This window comes from Ambystoma mexicanum, chromosome 13, assembly GCF_040938575.1.
Source record: "Ambystoma mexicanum isolate Mex_15411 chromosome 13, UKY_AmexF1_1, whole genome shotgun sequence".
In the NCBI taxonomy this organism is placed as follows: domain Eukaryota; kingdom Metazoa; phylum Chordata; class Amphibia; order Caudata; family Ambystomatidae; genus Ambystoma; species Ambystoma mexicanum.
The window spans coordinates 498,502,371-498,520,119 of record NC_090938.1 but is presented as its reverse complement, the minus strand read 5'-3'; the positions used below and the strand labels follow the sequence as shown (position 1 = coordinate 498,520,119).

Here is a 17,749-nt window from a genome sequence, read left to right as displayed (position 1 = left end):
TGCATGGGGGCAGTGTGACCCAGAGGACAGTGATTGGTTTAGAGGAGAAATCAAGTTTTTAAGTGAATGTGAAACTGGTTTTTCTTTTACTGAGGATTCCCAGCCTTGCTACGGTGAATATTCATGGGCATGTGAATCCATGCCAGACCCACGCTGAAGAACAATAGTTACAGATAAGTAACTTGTTCTTTATGCGGCTAAACCACACATCTATTCCAGGAGAACGCTTTCAACACATAGGGGGTCATTCTGACCTTGGCGGTAGGGGGTTAACGGCACCGGTAAGGATGCTGGTGCCGTTAACCCCCTACCGCCCCATTACGAGGTCCCTTAGCGGGACCCGTTAAGGGACCATGGAGCTAATAACGGGCCCGCAATTTGTGGGCCCATTATTAGCTCCTTCCCCATTCCCATTGAGCCCTATGGGGGCTCAAATGGGAATGGGGAATGGTTTTCGAAATGGGGACTGACTGACGGGTCTGCATAGGTCGGAATGTCCCGGTAAGTCCCCATTCTGACACCACGGACCCGGACCTGAGTTTGGAGGCAGCCATGGTGCTAATAGCTAATAGCACCATGGCTACCTCCAAACTCGGAATGACCCCCATAGTGTTTAACTACACTACCCATAAGTGATGACTTCCTGTTGGACCGGAACGTCCTTTCCCATGATTCTTGCCATTACCATGGCAACCATATCAATGCTCAGCGAGACACAGGGCAGTTTCCTGAATGTGCAGACCTGCTACGACTGATTTGTTTTCTTCATACAGAAAACAGGTAAGGCAAACACTGCAATAGCCTACAGAACACCTTTATGTAATTCTACAATAATTAGTAATATATAGGTACGATCCACTCACTTTTTTCAGCCGGCGTGTGGACTCCGTCTGCACATGTTTTCAGAACCCATGGCAACTTTGAGGTAACCATGTTACAATTACTTTGTAACTTCTTTAGTATGTTCTGACACAAATACTTATATGTATATTCCTCCAAAAAATGTTTGTTCTTTATCACCTGCAGTGATATACTTTGCGACTTGAACTAATAGCAACTTGTGATTTAACACGAAGACAATATCACAGATGTCAGTTTGAGGTCGTTTTTACTACTACATTTTAACCTAACTACTCTCTCACTTAACAAGTGCATGCTGCACACCAATGGATACTATCTCAACACAGGGATATTATTTCCACCATGGGACCTTTGAGATATACAAGGCATAAAAAATAAACATAAATGATTCTCTTTGCACATGGGTGTGACCGTAACTACGGATCTTGGAGATATATCACCACTTCTCGCAATATTAGCTGTCTAATAAAAAGGCATAATTATTGGCTAATCATAACATGGACATTTTGTGTCCTGAACATTATATTTGGGCTATGGTGTAGATAAAACCTGGATCAATATGATAAACTGTGAAAGCGGGCAATATGTTCTTGTAACTCAGACTTCTAAATCTGATGTTATTGAGTACTGAACTTTCTGTAGTGCCTTTTATAAATAAAGTTAATATTTAATAGATCTTTTACCACATCCTGTTTAAGAGAAGAATTTACAATGGCAAGCAGTGGTGATACAATAGCATATAAAATACAATTAAGGAGGAATTTCTCTGAGAGAAGCTACTAAAAATGCAATCTGATGAGTAGACTTATAATGTAACCAGATCTTGTGTAGGACACCTTCTGCCATTTGGGTGCCCTCCTGGTGCTAGCTCGTGTAAAGAAAATGTGTAAGGGTTGTAGTTAGTGGGGGACAAGAAGTGGGGGGTGTTAATTCGTGCAGTTTGCCTACATGGGATCTTCATTGTAAATCCTAAACTTAGAATTGCGCAGCTCAAGAGTAAGATCCTGTATCACATATTGGAAATATGTTCATTTTAAATATAGCCAATACACAATCAGCCAATTATTATTAGTATTACTTTTAATTGTTGTAGTATTGGAACATGAAGACCTTTTTGAAATGTACATAATAGACGACCAATCCAGGGCATTGCTGGTTTAAGGGCAAAGCTCTGAGTGACCTGCAGAGTATTGTTGTGACTACAAATGGGCACAGACAGCTTGATCCCAACACACTGTGACATTTCCCTTCCTGTCGAAGTTTAAGGAATAGGGTGACCATGGGTGGTAGCGTGGTGCTGGTATTGCTGCCAGCTAATTGATGACTAACCTTGGGCTGATGTGAGAGGATCCCTTGTTTAAGGGACCTCCTACATCGCCATTACAACTATTGAACAGCGGGGAGACCTCAGATCAGATGCTGTACGTCAATCGTCCTGGATTTCGACTGCCTACCTCAAACGAAACCATCAAAGACTGAATTCGTCCTCATTGGTCCGCCCGCTAAAACCAACTTGTCCAACAATAGCTCAATGATATGCGTCTAGAAGGATTTGATCCACAACTCTCAGACTCCGCAAAATCCTTAGTCTTCACCATTGGCAGCAGACAGTCCTTCCAAAAACACATAGCCAAGAAGGCCCAAATAGCCTGGCTCAGAATCTCTACCCTTTGACCCTTTGAAAAAAAAATCAAACCCTGTATCCTGCTGCAGGTTGTGGTCTTGCACATCAATGGGGGTAATGCTTTCCTGACGGTGCTTCCAGCTGCTCACTTGGCTCTCCTAAAAGCAGTCCACCACGCTGCAGCCTGTCTTATTACAGGAGCATGGAAATTTGACCGGATTACCGGCATCCTACGCAAACTCCATTGGTTTCCACTCCAAGCCAGGATACTGTTCAAGTGTGCATGTTTCATCTACAAAGCAGTCCCGATTAGCACACCACAGTACCTGGTGGCTAAGCTCTACATATCTGGTGGCACACGCTGCTCGTGCAGCAAATCGACCAATTAGCTTGAATCACAACACGTCCGCAAAGAGAGAACCCGCAAACAATCCCTCTCTTGTGATGCACCCACCCTGTGGAACTCGATCCCACTGTTCGCTTCGAATGCCCCCACAATTCTCCAATTTTGCAAATCTCTCACTTCATGACTCTTTCAACAACACTTGACCAGTGATCGAAGTGAGCGGGAACGGTCAGAGTGGTGTTCCATTACTTTTGAGGATTTGCCGATCCATGTCCCTGTGCAAGTGTAAAGTTGTAATAGGAGCCTTAGTTACAAGTCACTCAGACGATTGGAATGCCCCAGCTACAACACTGTGTCACGTGTTGCACTATGCTTCTGCCTACCCTACCCAGGCCACAGTTCGACTACTTTTTTCGGTACACTTCTACGACTGCACCTGACCAAGAACTAATTCCAATGGACTCACATACCGATGCACAGACCTTGAAGTACTTCACTACTGTTAAATGGTCACAGCCCAAATGTTGGCTACCCACACTCTATACAGCGCTCTGCTGCTCTCGAGCAAGGCTCGTGGTTTAAACAAAAAAGAAATTGGCTCTTGCGGACAAACTGGCCCGCCCTGGTTATCGGACTCCACTGCTACACTGACCCTGACATTAGATTGAAGCGGCTGCATAGTGCACGCTGCAGTGATCAGCTGCGGTGCGACTGCTCGGACTGCCAGGTTTCACCCCTTGCCTCTGCTCACCTGTTTGGCTGTCTAGCGTGGTGCGCACGTTGTTCCCATTGCTGGGATAGGACCCTTGCAGTCTTTTTCACACTGGCTGCTGCTCCTGGTGTCTGGAGCACCGGAGTCTCCACTGGGGATTACTCCAGCTGCCTGGGTATAGGAAGAGAGGCATGGGAGGTACTCTGAACTTCTAGGAAGATGACAAGCAACTTCGTCCATGGCTCTCTTTCATGTAAAACTGTTATGAACTTGAGCCTGTGTTAGGGTGTTAAGGGGCTTTTCTGACTCTTTTCTGAGCCTCAGCTCCCCTCTCCCCTTTAACTCCACTAGTTGTGCATTTCACAACTCTGCATTTTACCCTTTGGGTTGTCGGTACAAAATAATTTGTTATATTTATTGTAGCTACAAATTGGTTTATTGCACACTTGTGTTGCTGCATCCAATTCAAGAGAATGCTTTCAGATGTCGCATCCTTCAAGGGACCTTTCTGCATGTGCAAAAGCCCACATGAAAACACAGGGCGATATGAGCAAGATTATCAATGCGCAAGTATCTGAGTGCCTACAGAAGCAAAGCCTCTGCTCAGCCTTAAGATTACTGATTTACTTTCACATGGAAATCACCTACAAGTCTCCTATGTAGCGATAAACCTCCAATCAGAACCTAGTACCTCACCTATCCCCTCTCCTTTTCTTCCACACCAAGTGTGAGTCTGCTCTCAGCTGTTTTGGTGAGGAGCGGAAGGAGAAGGCAGAGATTGAGTGACATGAAAACCTATGACGGGGAGGACATAGGAAGGTCTGTAGTAGTGACAAGCGGCAGAGGTGGCAGTATGGCACAAGAGACTGGGATCTGTTTCAGCTCCCATGACCCGCCATCAGCTGCCATATCTGCAATAGAGAAACCTCATGAAGAGAATACTCGGCAGAAACCCTCAATGGCAATGGTTGGAAGAGTCTCAAAACAAGTGGTACCAGTATTAGAGGACATCCTGATACCACGCCAAACTATGGGGGCTGGAAGCATTCCACCGCAAACACACCTGCCTTACCTCCACCAAGTTACATCAAGATGGGGGATGACGGGTCTTAATAAGAAACACCTCACAGACCCTGCAGGTTGGCAGTCTTTTCTAAAATTTGTATATGGTTTATTCAAACCTTTACAAAACAACAAAAGAAGTATAATAAAATCCAGAGACATTACAAAAGTGAAAAGAAAATTCTCAATTCATCATCACCATTAATAGTAAATTAAAACGGAGAAAAACAATATACAATAATCAATACAACCTCACTTTTCCAATAATCGTTCAAAAAAGGAGAATAAGTCTTACTTAAAATATATAGTCAAATAAAAACAAATATCCAAATCTTATGACTTTAGCCATAAACATAACACAATCTCGCTTTAAGAATGAAATTTAAAAAATGTGTCTCTATTACAAGTTTAGACTTTTGATAAATCCTGATAATGCTAAGCCCTCATGGCTAGTTTGACTATTAAGGCACCGTTTCCATGCCAACTCTTCCTGATATAGAATAGAATTTACATTAAGGGGCTCCAAAAATGTTGCCGTAAGCGGCTGTAATGACGTACACTCCATGACCAGATGTTTTGATTCTCGTAATTTACCTAATAAAACCTACATCTGGCTTCATCCAACGGAATCAATGATCTCCTTTCTAAGATGTCCCTAGTGGGTAAGATATTCCATCTAGCCCTAAGAATAGTACCTCGGTAAAATCTATCTGGAATTGTAAAATAACCTGGCAGTCTTTAAAAGAGAACATTATAAAAAATCTCAAGCTGTCTGTCAACCTACCATAATTTTGACAATGATTTGATATGGTCAAATGGGGGCCAAATCAGGCCTCCCAGAAAACAACAGACAAACGGTCTCAGGCTACTCTAACTGCAGTTAGAAGTGAAAACAAGAATGGAGGGAAAAGGGGGAGAAGGAACTGAGTGAGCATTGTGAGAAACCTGAAGGTGTCTCACTGACTAGTCCCCGGGGGATCTGTCATCCAGGTGGCCAGTACATGGCCATCACCATTGGATACAGTTCCTGTGGGTGGACTAGTAAGGGAGAATTACCTGGATGGAGGGGTCATTGGGGAGTAGAAGTTGGACTCGACGGGTGAGAAGCGGTACCCCCTTCCTTATAACACCCAGGATATTCAGAAGTCCTCCCCCCCCCCCGCACACCACCCTTTACGACACAAACACTTTTTTACACCATGAAAGACAACGGACTAACACCAGGGCCGTTTACCTGACATGTCCCAACACAAGGGTCAGGCAGAGTCAGGCAATTGACAAAATTGACGGCCCTTTCCCTTCCCCACATGGATAAAAGGTGGAGCACGAGAGCACACTTTGAGCAAGGCAAAATGCACGAGGAGGCGGCTGTTCCAGGATGGCAGTTCAAGAGGAGGAGAAAGACTGCAAGACTGGAAAGGACGAGGAGGGAAGTGCCCTTGCCCTTTTCGACCCCGATCCGTGAAGCCTCCGTGAAAGGAATTATAAGACCGGGAACTACAGCTAGCGTGTGGTGTAACAAGCTGCAGAGTGGGCTGGCGCCACGTGGGTGCTTATTCAAAAGACTCTGGTTGGTCCCCTTTTGTTAAAACTACAGATATCAGGAGGCCCTCAGAAGAGCCCGACGTAAGAGATCAAAGTGGTCATACAACAGTCGAATAAAACCACTTGTACAATCAAAAGTCTTTGACATGCTGAGGGATGCCTACAAATTGGGGTGATCAGTAAGACCCTGAGAACATAGTGTGAATAGGAGTATGTGAAGCCTGACTGGGGGCAGAGACCCTGATTTGGGTAAGAAAAGAAACTAAGGGGTCTAATGAACTGTGGCAAGTGTGAACCCGACGGAGCCATGCTGAAAGAAAGCTAGGGGAAAGGCAACCCCGCTTTTCTGATGAGATGATAGAATTGTGAACTGTGTTAGAATGACAAGCATGAACCCGACTGAGGGATGTCTACAATGAATTGATGATCTGAGCCTGACCGAGGGAGGCTATTATAAACCAAGAGGAAAGCTAAGGGAAGTGAATCCCGCATTTGTGATAAAGCAAAGTGAATTGCCTAGCTGAAAACGTAAACCAGGCCGAGGGATGCCGGCAAGGCGGGGTGAAGTACAATAACCCCATGAACATTGTGTTGACAAAAATGAACCCGGCTGAGGGATGTCCACGGTGAAAGTTGTTTAAAAGGACATTGAGACCCATGAATACTACAGGTGAAAATATTGGGAGTGGAAGGCAACAATGAACCCGACAGAGGGGAGGCTAAGATTCAAGAAGGATCGGATCCCAGTTGAGGGTTATCCAGGGATGAAGAGTCATCACCCAGCGTAAAAGATTACAGAAAGTAACTTTTGGTTTGGTTATTTTCACACATCAAGCCTCGGAGGCAAGATACTTTGTATAAGAGAGACTTGACCACCGAAGGTACTCATGCCGCTGTAAGGAACTGTATCCTCGTGCTGGAGAAGGCCAGGAGTGTGCTGTGCTCAGGAGGTCCCGCCTTGTCCCATGCTAAAAACGTGGGGAAGGGAGACCCCGGCTATAACATCCTGATTTTTGTGAACACTTCTTTCTCTTCTTATGAACATTACCCCCACACTATTTTTTAACTTAGCAGTAAGGATTGGCATTTTTTTAAAAAAGATAGCCCCTTTTTATCTGACAAGACGCCACTAGGACTGCCTTATTATTATTTGATGATCGTTGCTTGCTCCCATCTTAGATTTAGGTTTTAATTAGGCGCGTTTTTCACCCATTTATACAGTTTAATAAACACCCTTGAACTGTGATCACTTGTGGCTGTCTTTACTGTTGCCACCACAAGTTCCTTACAGCATGTATCTTTAAACTAGTCCCCCTCGTCAGTTCCACTGTCAATTTCATTAATCTATCCCCGTGGCTCTGCAAAACCCCCCTCAAGTCGAGCTAGTCTTGCTAGCCGAAAAGAAAAATCGCACGCACCAAGAGACCCTTGTTTAAGAAAAACACAAATGCAACTGGTTGCAAATGGCAAAATAAGAGCTCTAATTCTGGACAAGAGAAACCTCGTTATCACCAATGTGGAAAAACCAACCTGTAGAGAACCAAGAAAAGCCCTTTGTAATAAAGTCTTAGCCTGCTTAATTCAGAAAGTGGGCATGGACTCATAAGATCATGAGACTTGAAAACACTCTACAGGACACAGTTTGACAAATGTCTCCTCCACTGACAGAGATTGTATTGTTGTTTATCCTACTATGTTTCCTTCAGAAAACCACCATCACAGTTGGCACCCCTGATGGCAGTCAACACAGAGGGATAAAAAACGGGTTCCATGTTGTGGGATCTGGCCAAAACTAAATGTGAATAATAAGACACTTGGAAGGCTTGAGTTTCCAGTTACCTCCACTGGCAAGCTTTATCAAACGCCAAACTGGCACCCTACATTCTTCTAAATGTCTACAGACGATTCTTCTCCCAATGTGCACGATAGTTAAACTCACATGTTTTTCTGTTCAAATTGCTGTGGTCGAGTCAGAGCTCTATATGACATTTTGAAGTTGGAGTATTTTACTACCTATATTTGGAAGTTGCGAATAAAATACTGTTTACGTTGTTAAAGTCAATCCCACTCCCAGTGGCAGTATATTTAGGTGAGTTAAAATATATTTGCTGGCCAAAGGCTCTAGCTTTCATAAGCCAATTAGAAAATAATACATGAATTCTGATTTGTCTCTAGATATTTGAAGATGCATATAAATCCCAGCTCAGTTGTGTGGTGGTGGATGACATCGAGCGACTCTTGGGTGAGTTTGGCAATACTTTATTTATTGTGGTTGAAGGCTCAGACCCTTCCTTGTATTCTTTGTTTCCTTCTCCTTTACAGGAAGGGCTACACTGCTCACCATGTGGAAGATAGGGGGGGCTGAGACTAAAATGTAAATTTCCCTTTGGCTTATTCTGTGCGAAAATGTTATGCCTCGTCTGTTAGCACTCATGAGTACACCTGCAACTGAAAAATGCTGTATTCCAAATACTTACAAACATTTTTTAGTTAAGTAATGATTCAGTAAATTGTAAATGTATAGAACAGTGAATAGTGTGACACATTCTCGTATAACTAAATCTAACCCATTCAAACGCAACACTTTTGTGCAAAATATATATATATATATATATATATATATATATATATATATATACACACACACAAGGACATTATGAAAAAGTTGATGCTAGTTTGGCTGTAATTTCGTGGTGATGGGGAACAACCTTTCAGAGCCCCTGTCTTTCTTAGGACAAATGCCTCTCAAAGTGGCATAACGGTATTCACTATTAATTATGTCTGGAATATCATAACCGATCAGCTGTGAATGACTTGTGTTCTAGTTGTCATCCCCTCTGTTGTGCCTCACTGTGTGAGCAAGGGAACTAATATTACTTTACTTGTGAGAGTCCCTGCTTCTGGGAGCCTATATCCCTATGGTAATGGGCCGAAGATCTTTGGGTGTGTCTAGGGACATAGCTTACACAGGTATCCTTGGCCTATTCTTAAGTCCTGTCACCTTTCCTCCATACTCTTTGGATGTCCCATGGAATGGGGGGCTGAAACCGGAGAGTAATGCAAAGCAGCATAATAGACTTTTCCTGTTTTTCCATGCACGTGTGGGCCCCTCCACTGCGCGCCCTACCCAACCACCAGTCCCTTTCATTGCGATGGATGGGACAGACACTTTCTTGCTCGCTATATTTTAGGAATGTCCCTCTCGGCATATGTTTTCATGAATCCACCCAATATTCTCCACATGCTTTGACGGCTGGCTTTGTTTGAGTGCACGAGTTCGCATCTGGGCTGTCATGGTTTAGCCCCTTTAGCATATCCTTCTCTGTTTGCATTCAGGGACTCTTCATTTTATATTCCGCGTGCTACATCAGGAGAACCTGGACTGGTTGACAAATCACCACCCACCGTCCTCCTCTCCCTTCCCTCAAACATTCATTTCTTCAAATATCCTTCAGATAACGTTTTTTCCCCCACTATCAGAAGTTTGATATTACTTGTCTTCCCACATGGTGTGCCTTTTTGGTGACCTCCGGGCATAGCTAGAATAGAGTAGCACATGCTTTTTAAGAGTTCTGTCATGAAACGTCTGCTAATTCTCATTTATGCAGCCCAATAATACGTTTCACCTATATCATTTGCACCATCCAGCAGCCATGTTTTCAATGTAATGTAAATTGGTCTTAAATGGCACAATCCAAAAAAAGTCATCGGCGCCCCTCTGCCAGAACTAACACGGATAAAAGAACTGTTCTTTGGGAAGGAACCCACTTGAGGGTCCGCAGCCACATTTTAGCTCACTGTACCTTTCACAGAAGCGAAATAGCCATTTGCATATCAGTCTTTGTCTCGCCCACATGGGCAGTCCAGCACCGAAATGCTATGGCAATTCTCTTTTGAACATAAGACTCTGATTCTTCCAGATTACACTGAATCTTTCAGCCCCCTTATTTTAGACGTGTTCTGTTGCTTTGTGTGTTCCCCAAACCAAGTAGCATTTAATCCCCATTGCCTAGGAGTTATCTTTCTTTGCTTATAACGCACACTTTCATGTCAAAAACCATTCACACTGGAAGGTTCCTTCGAGTGGGAATTGCGTGTGTCTATTCTCCCCTGCCAATCTCTGCCAGGCATCACTATACTCGCATGTGACACTATTGTATTTAGTCAACCTTTAGGTGGTATAGGTACTGGTTTCATCTGACTAGTGCCCATGGCTGCCCCTTGTTTTAAAACCATTCATTCAGTGTTCGCTCGCCTCCTGCTCCACTTATAGTGTGACTCCACTTTTTATGCAAATCTGTGTGGAAAGGCGATCATCGAACATCAGACATTGCGGATTGGTCCTGAAAGGAATTTTAGTGCTCTTACTCTGTACATGCCACATCTGGCCCCATTTAGATTGGGCTATTCCCATTTTCCTGTGACCACTACATAGCTTTATTAGTTTGCCCATGGAATTGCTGGACCCTCATCAGACAAAACCAGTTAGACCAGAGCAAAATATTTTTCCAGACGGTCGCTAAGCCAAAACCCATTTAGAACAAATAGACCAACATGAGTACCATACCAATTAACCAGATTACCATAATTACCTGACCAAAATAACTGAACCAGATTTTTAGGTCCACTTTAGCATTGCCCTCAAAGAGTCTGCATCATGCTTTGCCATCATGTAAACCCTTGACTCCCCTGAAAGGTCACGGAAAGGAACCATTTGCAGGCAGCCTTCTCCCGACCACCCCTCTGTAGATTTTAAGAAGGACGCCTTAACACTAATTTATGTGTGTTTGGGGGGGGGGGGGGGAGTTCTGTGCAAGTCCTCAGTGTGCCCATGTTGTGTGACCAGTCCAAGGCGCAGCGCCAGACTATCTGAGAAACCAGGCTCGCGCATTAATTTCAGGTGATGACAGAGGCAGTTTAATTTGTCTTGCAAGACAAGACATATGTTTTATGACTACCGGGAACTGACTCAAACCTAACCCGCCTTCCAGACCCCACACACTCACTGGATGGATTCAAAACCTAAGAACATTCTGGAGATCTTCACTACGCCTTCCGGCCGACATATCCCACCTGTCGCCAAGACCATACATCCTTATTTTGTGCAAAGTTGAACTTAATTTTTTTGGGCACCCCTTTGTGAACATAAGCAGATCAAATTCAACATTAAAATCATTTTTATTCTTATCAATTTATTAGATCAACATCTACAAAGTCAACCCATCAAACAAATGCCTAAAAAATCGGTCCAATTGCGTTGGATAGAGGCAATTTATGTAACCAAATCAGTTTTATCATGTGAACTTGTATATTGCAAACATAACTAACATTAATCATGTGGTACATTTACAAAAAGTGCATAAAGTCACAATCTATTTCCAATGTTCATTATAATAGCATGTTCATATTCTAATCAACCAAAGATATTAGAAACATGATGTGAGACATTAATCAAAATATGTCATAATTAATCACATCATAGTCATATGCATCACTTAAAGCAAATGTTCCATTCAATGCAAATGTTTAATCCATGATCAACAGTATTTAACAGATGTATTCACTTCTGTTCAGGTTTAGTAAGGTGAAAATGTGTTTTGCCACCTGTGAGGGTCTAGGAGTATTAGACGGACACAAGGGTGGCATGTTAATTGGCAAAGAACTTTATTGTACTATAAAATAGGGCAGTTGGAGGAAAACCTGACTAGCCGAGGCGTTTCCCTGCCTCAACAAAGCTAGCTAATGAAGCGGTCTTCGTCGGAATGTCAAAAGTAAAGGTTGCTGTCCTGTGCCCAAAAGTTACTCTGTCCCTCACAAGCTAAAATAAGTATCATGTGCAAGGGGAAAATGTCTCTTGATTGCCGGCCTGCAGCCCGATCTTATCAGCCAACCACAAAAGGTGTAGAAAATCAAGCAAAGGTTCCACAAGGCTCAAGGGTTGGCTTTATTTCCCCAAAGTCTTTTCAGCATATGAAAATAAGTAAAGCGTTTTTGTGGAACTAAGGGTTTGGGTCCCTTTCTCCAGGCTCTTTCCACTGTAGCTGTGCCTCTATCAAACTGCCTTGTGTGGAGGGGATTCCTGTCCCTTCCTTAGCGCCCCTTACTTGGTTTACTCTCCTGCTAAGGAGGATACTCGCTCTTTTCTTTCACCCACAGCCTTGGTTCCCTCTCCTGCCAAGGTCTTTGGGTTTCCCTTGAATATGCAAGCTTTGTATTTATGCTTTGGGGTATTTGTTCCCCTTGTGGGTCTTTGACCCCCTTCACTTGATAAGTGTCCAGATCGTTTTCTCCCGACCACAGCCTTGGTTCACTCTCTTGCCAAGGTCTGCGATACTTACTTGCATCCACAAAGCTCTAGTTCCCTTTTGTGATGCCCAAGGGCTTGTTCCCTCAATATGGGTCCCAGACACCCTTCAGTTGTATGTTTTCACAGTCCTGGTTTGCTCTTCTGCCAAGGTCTGTGGATGTTTGGGCTTAAATAGTCAGTTTGTATTTTCTGTAATTCGCAGTTTACTTTTAGGAATTGGGATCCAGACCCCATTCACGTGGTTATTCTCCCAGTTTAATGTCTCATTTCTCTTGCCCCTCGCCTCTTGTTCTCTGGGTATCCCCAACCTTGTGATCAGCCACCCTGTTACCTGTAGGGTCTGGACCGTCCCTCTCTGGTTGCTCGTGGGTCTCCCAGAGCTTTCAGCAGCTTCTTGGGCTTTCCTGTGTTCGCGCCGGACCTCTCCATGCTTCCTCCACTGCTCAGTGTCCGTCTCCCTGCACTCTCGCGGCTCAGCTCTGCACTAGGTGGCTTGCCTCTGCTTCCTGGTTGGCAAGCCTCCTCGGAATGCAGTTCTCCGTGAGACGCGCTGTTCTCCTCTCTCTGGCCGGCCTCTGCGTACCTGCAACCTCATGTGGTCCGTGCCAGACCAAGAACCGAAGACGCCAGTCTCCCCCTGTCTCTCTGCCTTTGAATGAGGCTGGGCCAATCAGGTCCCGGCAAAAGCTAGAACGTTTGCTGTCACTCATGTTGGTGATCCTCAGTCCTTGCGTCATCTTCTTCGTCCCAGAGGATAACTGGTATGTATTGCAGTAACACATGGGAGTCTCAGGTAATGTAGTGAGGGATGGGTTTGGGGGGGAGGGGGATGTGTTTTCCCAAGCTGGTCAACACTCTTAATGGGGTTCTTCCACCCCATGAGATCCTCCCGCTGAGCACCACCCCCAGACGGAATATCGGGTAGCGGCCTGGCCTCATGGAAAGGTGCTCCCCCATCTAAAGCAGCTACAATCGCCTGGGATTCGTCAGACACCTCAAATATTTTAAAATACAAACCTATTCTAATGGATTCCTTACTCCCACGGAATCCTCATATTTGACAATCCATCTACAGGGTAGCTGCTTTTCGTAACTTTTTCCACTAATAGATTTGGCGAGTCAGGGCTTTGTGTCGACACATACAGGGTACGACGTTGATGCCAATATATATTGAGGCGCCGCACCCAATGGCCTCAGTTGCTTTTTTCTTCATACTATGCTTGCTTTGTCTATATATATATATATATATATATATATATATATATATATATATATATATATATATATATATATATATATATATATATATATATATATATATATATATATATATATATATATATATATATATATATTTTTATTTATTTTATTGGTATTTGCATTATTCAACATTACAACAGCATACTAACAGAACCCCCCCTTCCCTCTCACCATACCCTCAGTACCCCCAACCATTTGGATCCGGCTAGACCATAAAAGTTTGATTTCTGAAAAGGAGTCCCAGCTAGGACGAGTCATTTACATGTCTAAAAGTCTTATCCTTTGCGGACATAACAGTATTTTATAGTCGGTGCAGAGAAAGTTTAGCCCAGGGCCCCAGTCTTGTCTGAATCTTAAGTGATCCCCTTGGACGGACTAGGTGACCCATTCCAATGCAACAAAGGTCCAGATTTTTGATATCCAGTCATGTTCTGCCTGCCCTTCCTGCTGTTTCCATTTCTGTATAGTAATGCCGCTAATATGATTATCATATATGCTTTCAATTAAGCTCTAGACCGACGTCTCCCTTCAGGATCCTACAGCCTGCACATACATTCCTCCCAGCCCACCTTTTTATTAGGTTGAAACATCTCTTTGAGTCTAGTGATTATGATTTTGTCAAAATGGTTTAATCCTCTGGCATTCCCACCAAATGTGAGCCCAATCCCCTCCATCGGTGCTTCCTATTCAACCGCGGGGTGAGGTTTTGGGGAACATCTTAAGTATTTAACTGGGGTCAAGCGCCACTGAAACATAACTTTGTACCACATTTCACAAATCTGCGTGCCTCTGGTTATTTTAGGGATGTTTCTCCACAAATAATCCCACCATTCTTGTGGCAGTGTACGACCCAACATTGCTTCCCATTTTTTCATGTATGGCCATTGAATTTGACTGGTTGTTATCAGTGAATACTCTATTTAGTGAGGAGATTAATGTATTGTCTCCTTATTGAGAGGAGATGTATTTCTCAAACTGGATGAGTGGTCGACATGCTGCTGATACAAGATCCAATGGCGCAACAGATGGTATTGTAGCCTCTCTTCCTCCCCTGCTTCGAAGTCCCTTTTGCAAGTTTGAAAGGGTTTCACTTCCTGGCCCTGCATTAGATCCCGCACTCTTAGACATGCTGCCTCCTTCGAATTCTTGAACGCTCCCTGTTCCAACCTGGGAGTTAAGTGCGGATTTCGAAATATCGTTGCAAAAGGAGAGGGAATCGATGATATAACCATCTTTCTTATTAGAATGTCGCACGTGTTTGCTGCTACAGCGGTGATCTGGCTGTTGTGTATATTTTGTGGCATGTGAGCCCGGTCTAGCCACAACACGTCCACTAATGGTGCACCCACTGCCACCTAGTCCATTCTAACCCAAATGTTCATTGAGTCACCCGTAAACCATTCTCTAATCACCTTCATTTGCGCTGCTTCATAATATTTAATAAAACTGGGAAAGACTGACTCCCTTTGTTCCTCTGTGCCATCATTGTTTGCATCGCTATTTAGCGAGTTTTATTCTGCCACACGAAGGCAGAGGCCATTTTGAATAGTGTTTTAAAAAAGGATTTTGGTAGTTGTATCAGTGGTGCTTGAAAGAAATAGTTTGGGGCGGATTGGCATTTTAAGTGTCGCTTTACTCCCTAACCAAGAGATAGAAAGACCCGGGCCAAAGGCACTCTTCCCCCACCACCAGCACTCACTGGAGTGTTGTTTCACTGCCTGACTCAGAGGGGTGTGATGAATCCAATGGAGTCATCACGGATCCCCCAGCGGTAACCTCCTCCGATGTGGCCAGGGGACGGCAGCTGCTGCCTGATACTGACCCAGGGGCCAGCTATATGAGGGAGGATCACATGGAAGGCGACAGCTATGTGGGAGATGTCATGCCCTCATTGGATGAGACATGTTATACCCCATTTGCCCATGAAAAGGACCCCCTGATACCCAACACCCTAATGTCCTATTGCCATGTTTCTGTCCGCCCCCCTGCCCCTTTAAGGGAAAGTAGAGAAACCTTTTCCTATTCCTGGTCTAAAAAGTAAAAGCTCCAAGAATTCCTTTTTTAGTTCTACTTCCCCTTTATGTAGAACTGATTTGTCATATGGAACCATTGAGAGAGATTTTCCAAATACTATGCATCAGTTTACATAAATGGACTCCAAGTCCCACAACCAGTGAAGTACTGGAATGAAGAGGATGAAGGAAATAATGCAGAGCAGAAGGAGCCTCAAGTTCAATGAGTGTGCTAGTTGTTTCCTGAAAGTCCTGTTGCGTGGGACATTTAAAGATGAAAATCAAGTAGTTGTTCAGGAGAAGACGTTGCATCTCCATCGGAGGCGTGTGGAAGCCGGAGGCACGAGCCGGTGTGGTGGAGCAAAAGGGCTCGCCAGCAGAGAAGGAAAATAATGTTGCATGAGCAGGACAAGCCATGGAGATGCCAGGAACGGCAAGAGGATTCCTGGGTGTTCGGCAGCTGGAAGAAGCAACGTTAACCTTACCGGGACCTGAAGGAAGCGGGCGTGCTGGTGAGGAGCTGCGATTGGAGCCAAAGAGACGTCTGAGCAGCCCAGAGCATTAAGCAAGAAGCAAAGCTATGCGGAGTAAGTGCAAACAGGACCGGAGACCAAGCCGGTGAGTCAGCCCAAGCAAAGTGGGGACACTGGAGTGTTTTGGCGACGGCACCAAACACACATTGAACATTGTAAAGCTCCAGAGATAGAAGCAATAAGAAGATTGTTTGCGAGTAAAAAGGTCAGAGTACAAAACCGAACCCCAATAACATGAGTGCATGGAATGCAGATATGGGGAAAGCTTAAAATGACCAGTGAAACAGATAGATATACCGAACCAAGGAAGGTTTATGCCATTTTGGATGTAAAGAAGAACTGTAATAAATGAGGATTCCTGGCAGGGAAGCATACTAGGCAGTTGCAAGTGCAAAAGAAGTCCATGCAGGGGAGTATACGAGGCAAATTGCAAACCTACAAGAAGTATCAAGAAATGACGAGGTTTCTTGAACAAAGAAGGAACTTTTGTTAACGGACTTGCCAGGTTAAACAGCTTTTTAACTAACAGGATTGTTGTGGGACAAGAAAGAAACAGATTTCTGACATCCTGACACAGATAGATCCTTAGCTTTTGTTTTTAGGTAGTGTGAGACATGAATGGTGACAAGAGACACAGACTCAAAGTAAGATTTCAAATCCTTTATTTCAAGTTTCAGGGTTAGTGTAATACCGAACTAGCCCTAGCTCTAGTCAGTGTCTGAAAGTTCAAATAAAAAGTCTGTCTGTGTCTAAACCTATGCTTGCCCTGACTCTATACAAAAATGTGTTAAGGGATCTTTTGTCAAAAATGAAAGTAGTGGTTCAAGAGAAAAATGGGGAAACCAAGTTTGGTTTCCGGTGGCTGTCTTGCCAGGTGGGGTTTTATCAAAAAGTGTTAAGTCAAACGGGGTTGCTTGGAAGACCTTTGCCACAGGGTCCTTGCAGTGAACTCCAATACCTCCAGTGTCTTTGAGTTCCTTGGGGTTCCTTTCACCAAGCTTCACCAACCTTCAACTTATTCAAGGTCCAAGCACCATAAAAGAAAATGTATCAGTTCTCTTTTTAAGCTTCTCAGGGTTCCCTTCCACTATAAAGCAAACCAGTAAATCTTCAACTTAGCCGGGGTACCCTTCCCCAAGCTCGGGCACCTTCCAGCTTTCAAACACAAAATGAATGTTAGCAGGTTGTACTTTGATTTCTTAAGTAGGCCTCTCGGGGTTCCCTTCCCTTATGCAGAGGCTTTCTCCAGCTTTCAACGCAAACAAAATATATATATGTATGCATCAAGGTGCACTTTGGTTTCTTAAGTCGGCCTTTCTGGGTTTCCTTCGCCAATCATAGGCCCCTTCCTGCATTCAACACAAAACAAAATATATCACAGTTCCTTTTTGCTTTCTCTGTGCGCCCTTCCCCACGTTTTGGCCGCTCCAATTCCAAACAGTCATCTGGTCAGGATATGCCTTTTTCTTTACAACTTTTCCTACATA

The 17,749-nt window shown here is 44.0% G+C and overlaps 1 protein-coding gene across 3 annotated transcripts in view; it reads left to right on the top strand.

Annotated features, from left to right (window-relative positions):
* NSF (N-ethylmaleimide sensitive factor, vesicle fusing ATPase) overlaps positions 1–17,749 on the top strand; it is a 1,025,749-nt gene that overhangs the window by 811,049 nt on the left and 196,951 nt on the right. For all 3 annotated transcript variants that reach the window (XM_069634162.1, XM_069634161.1, XM_069634163.1), the window contains one exon: positions 8,326–8,392. In XM_069634162.1, coding sequence (XP_069490263.1) covers positions 8,326–8,392 — 67 coding nt within the window. The remainder of the gene's footprint in view (positions 1–8,325; positions 8,393–17,749) is intronic.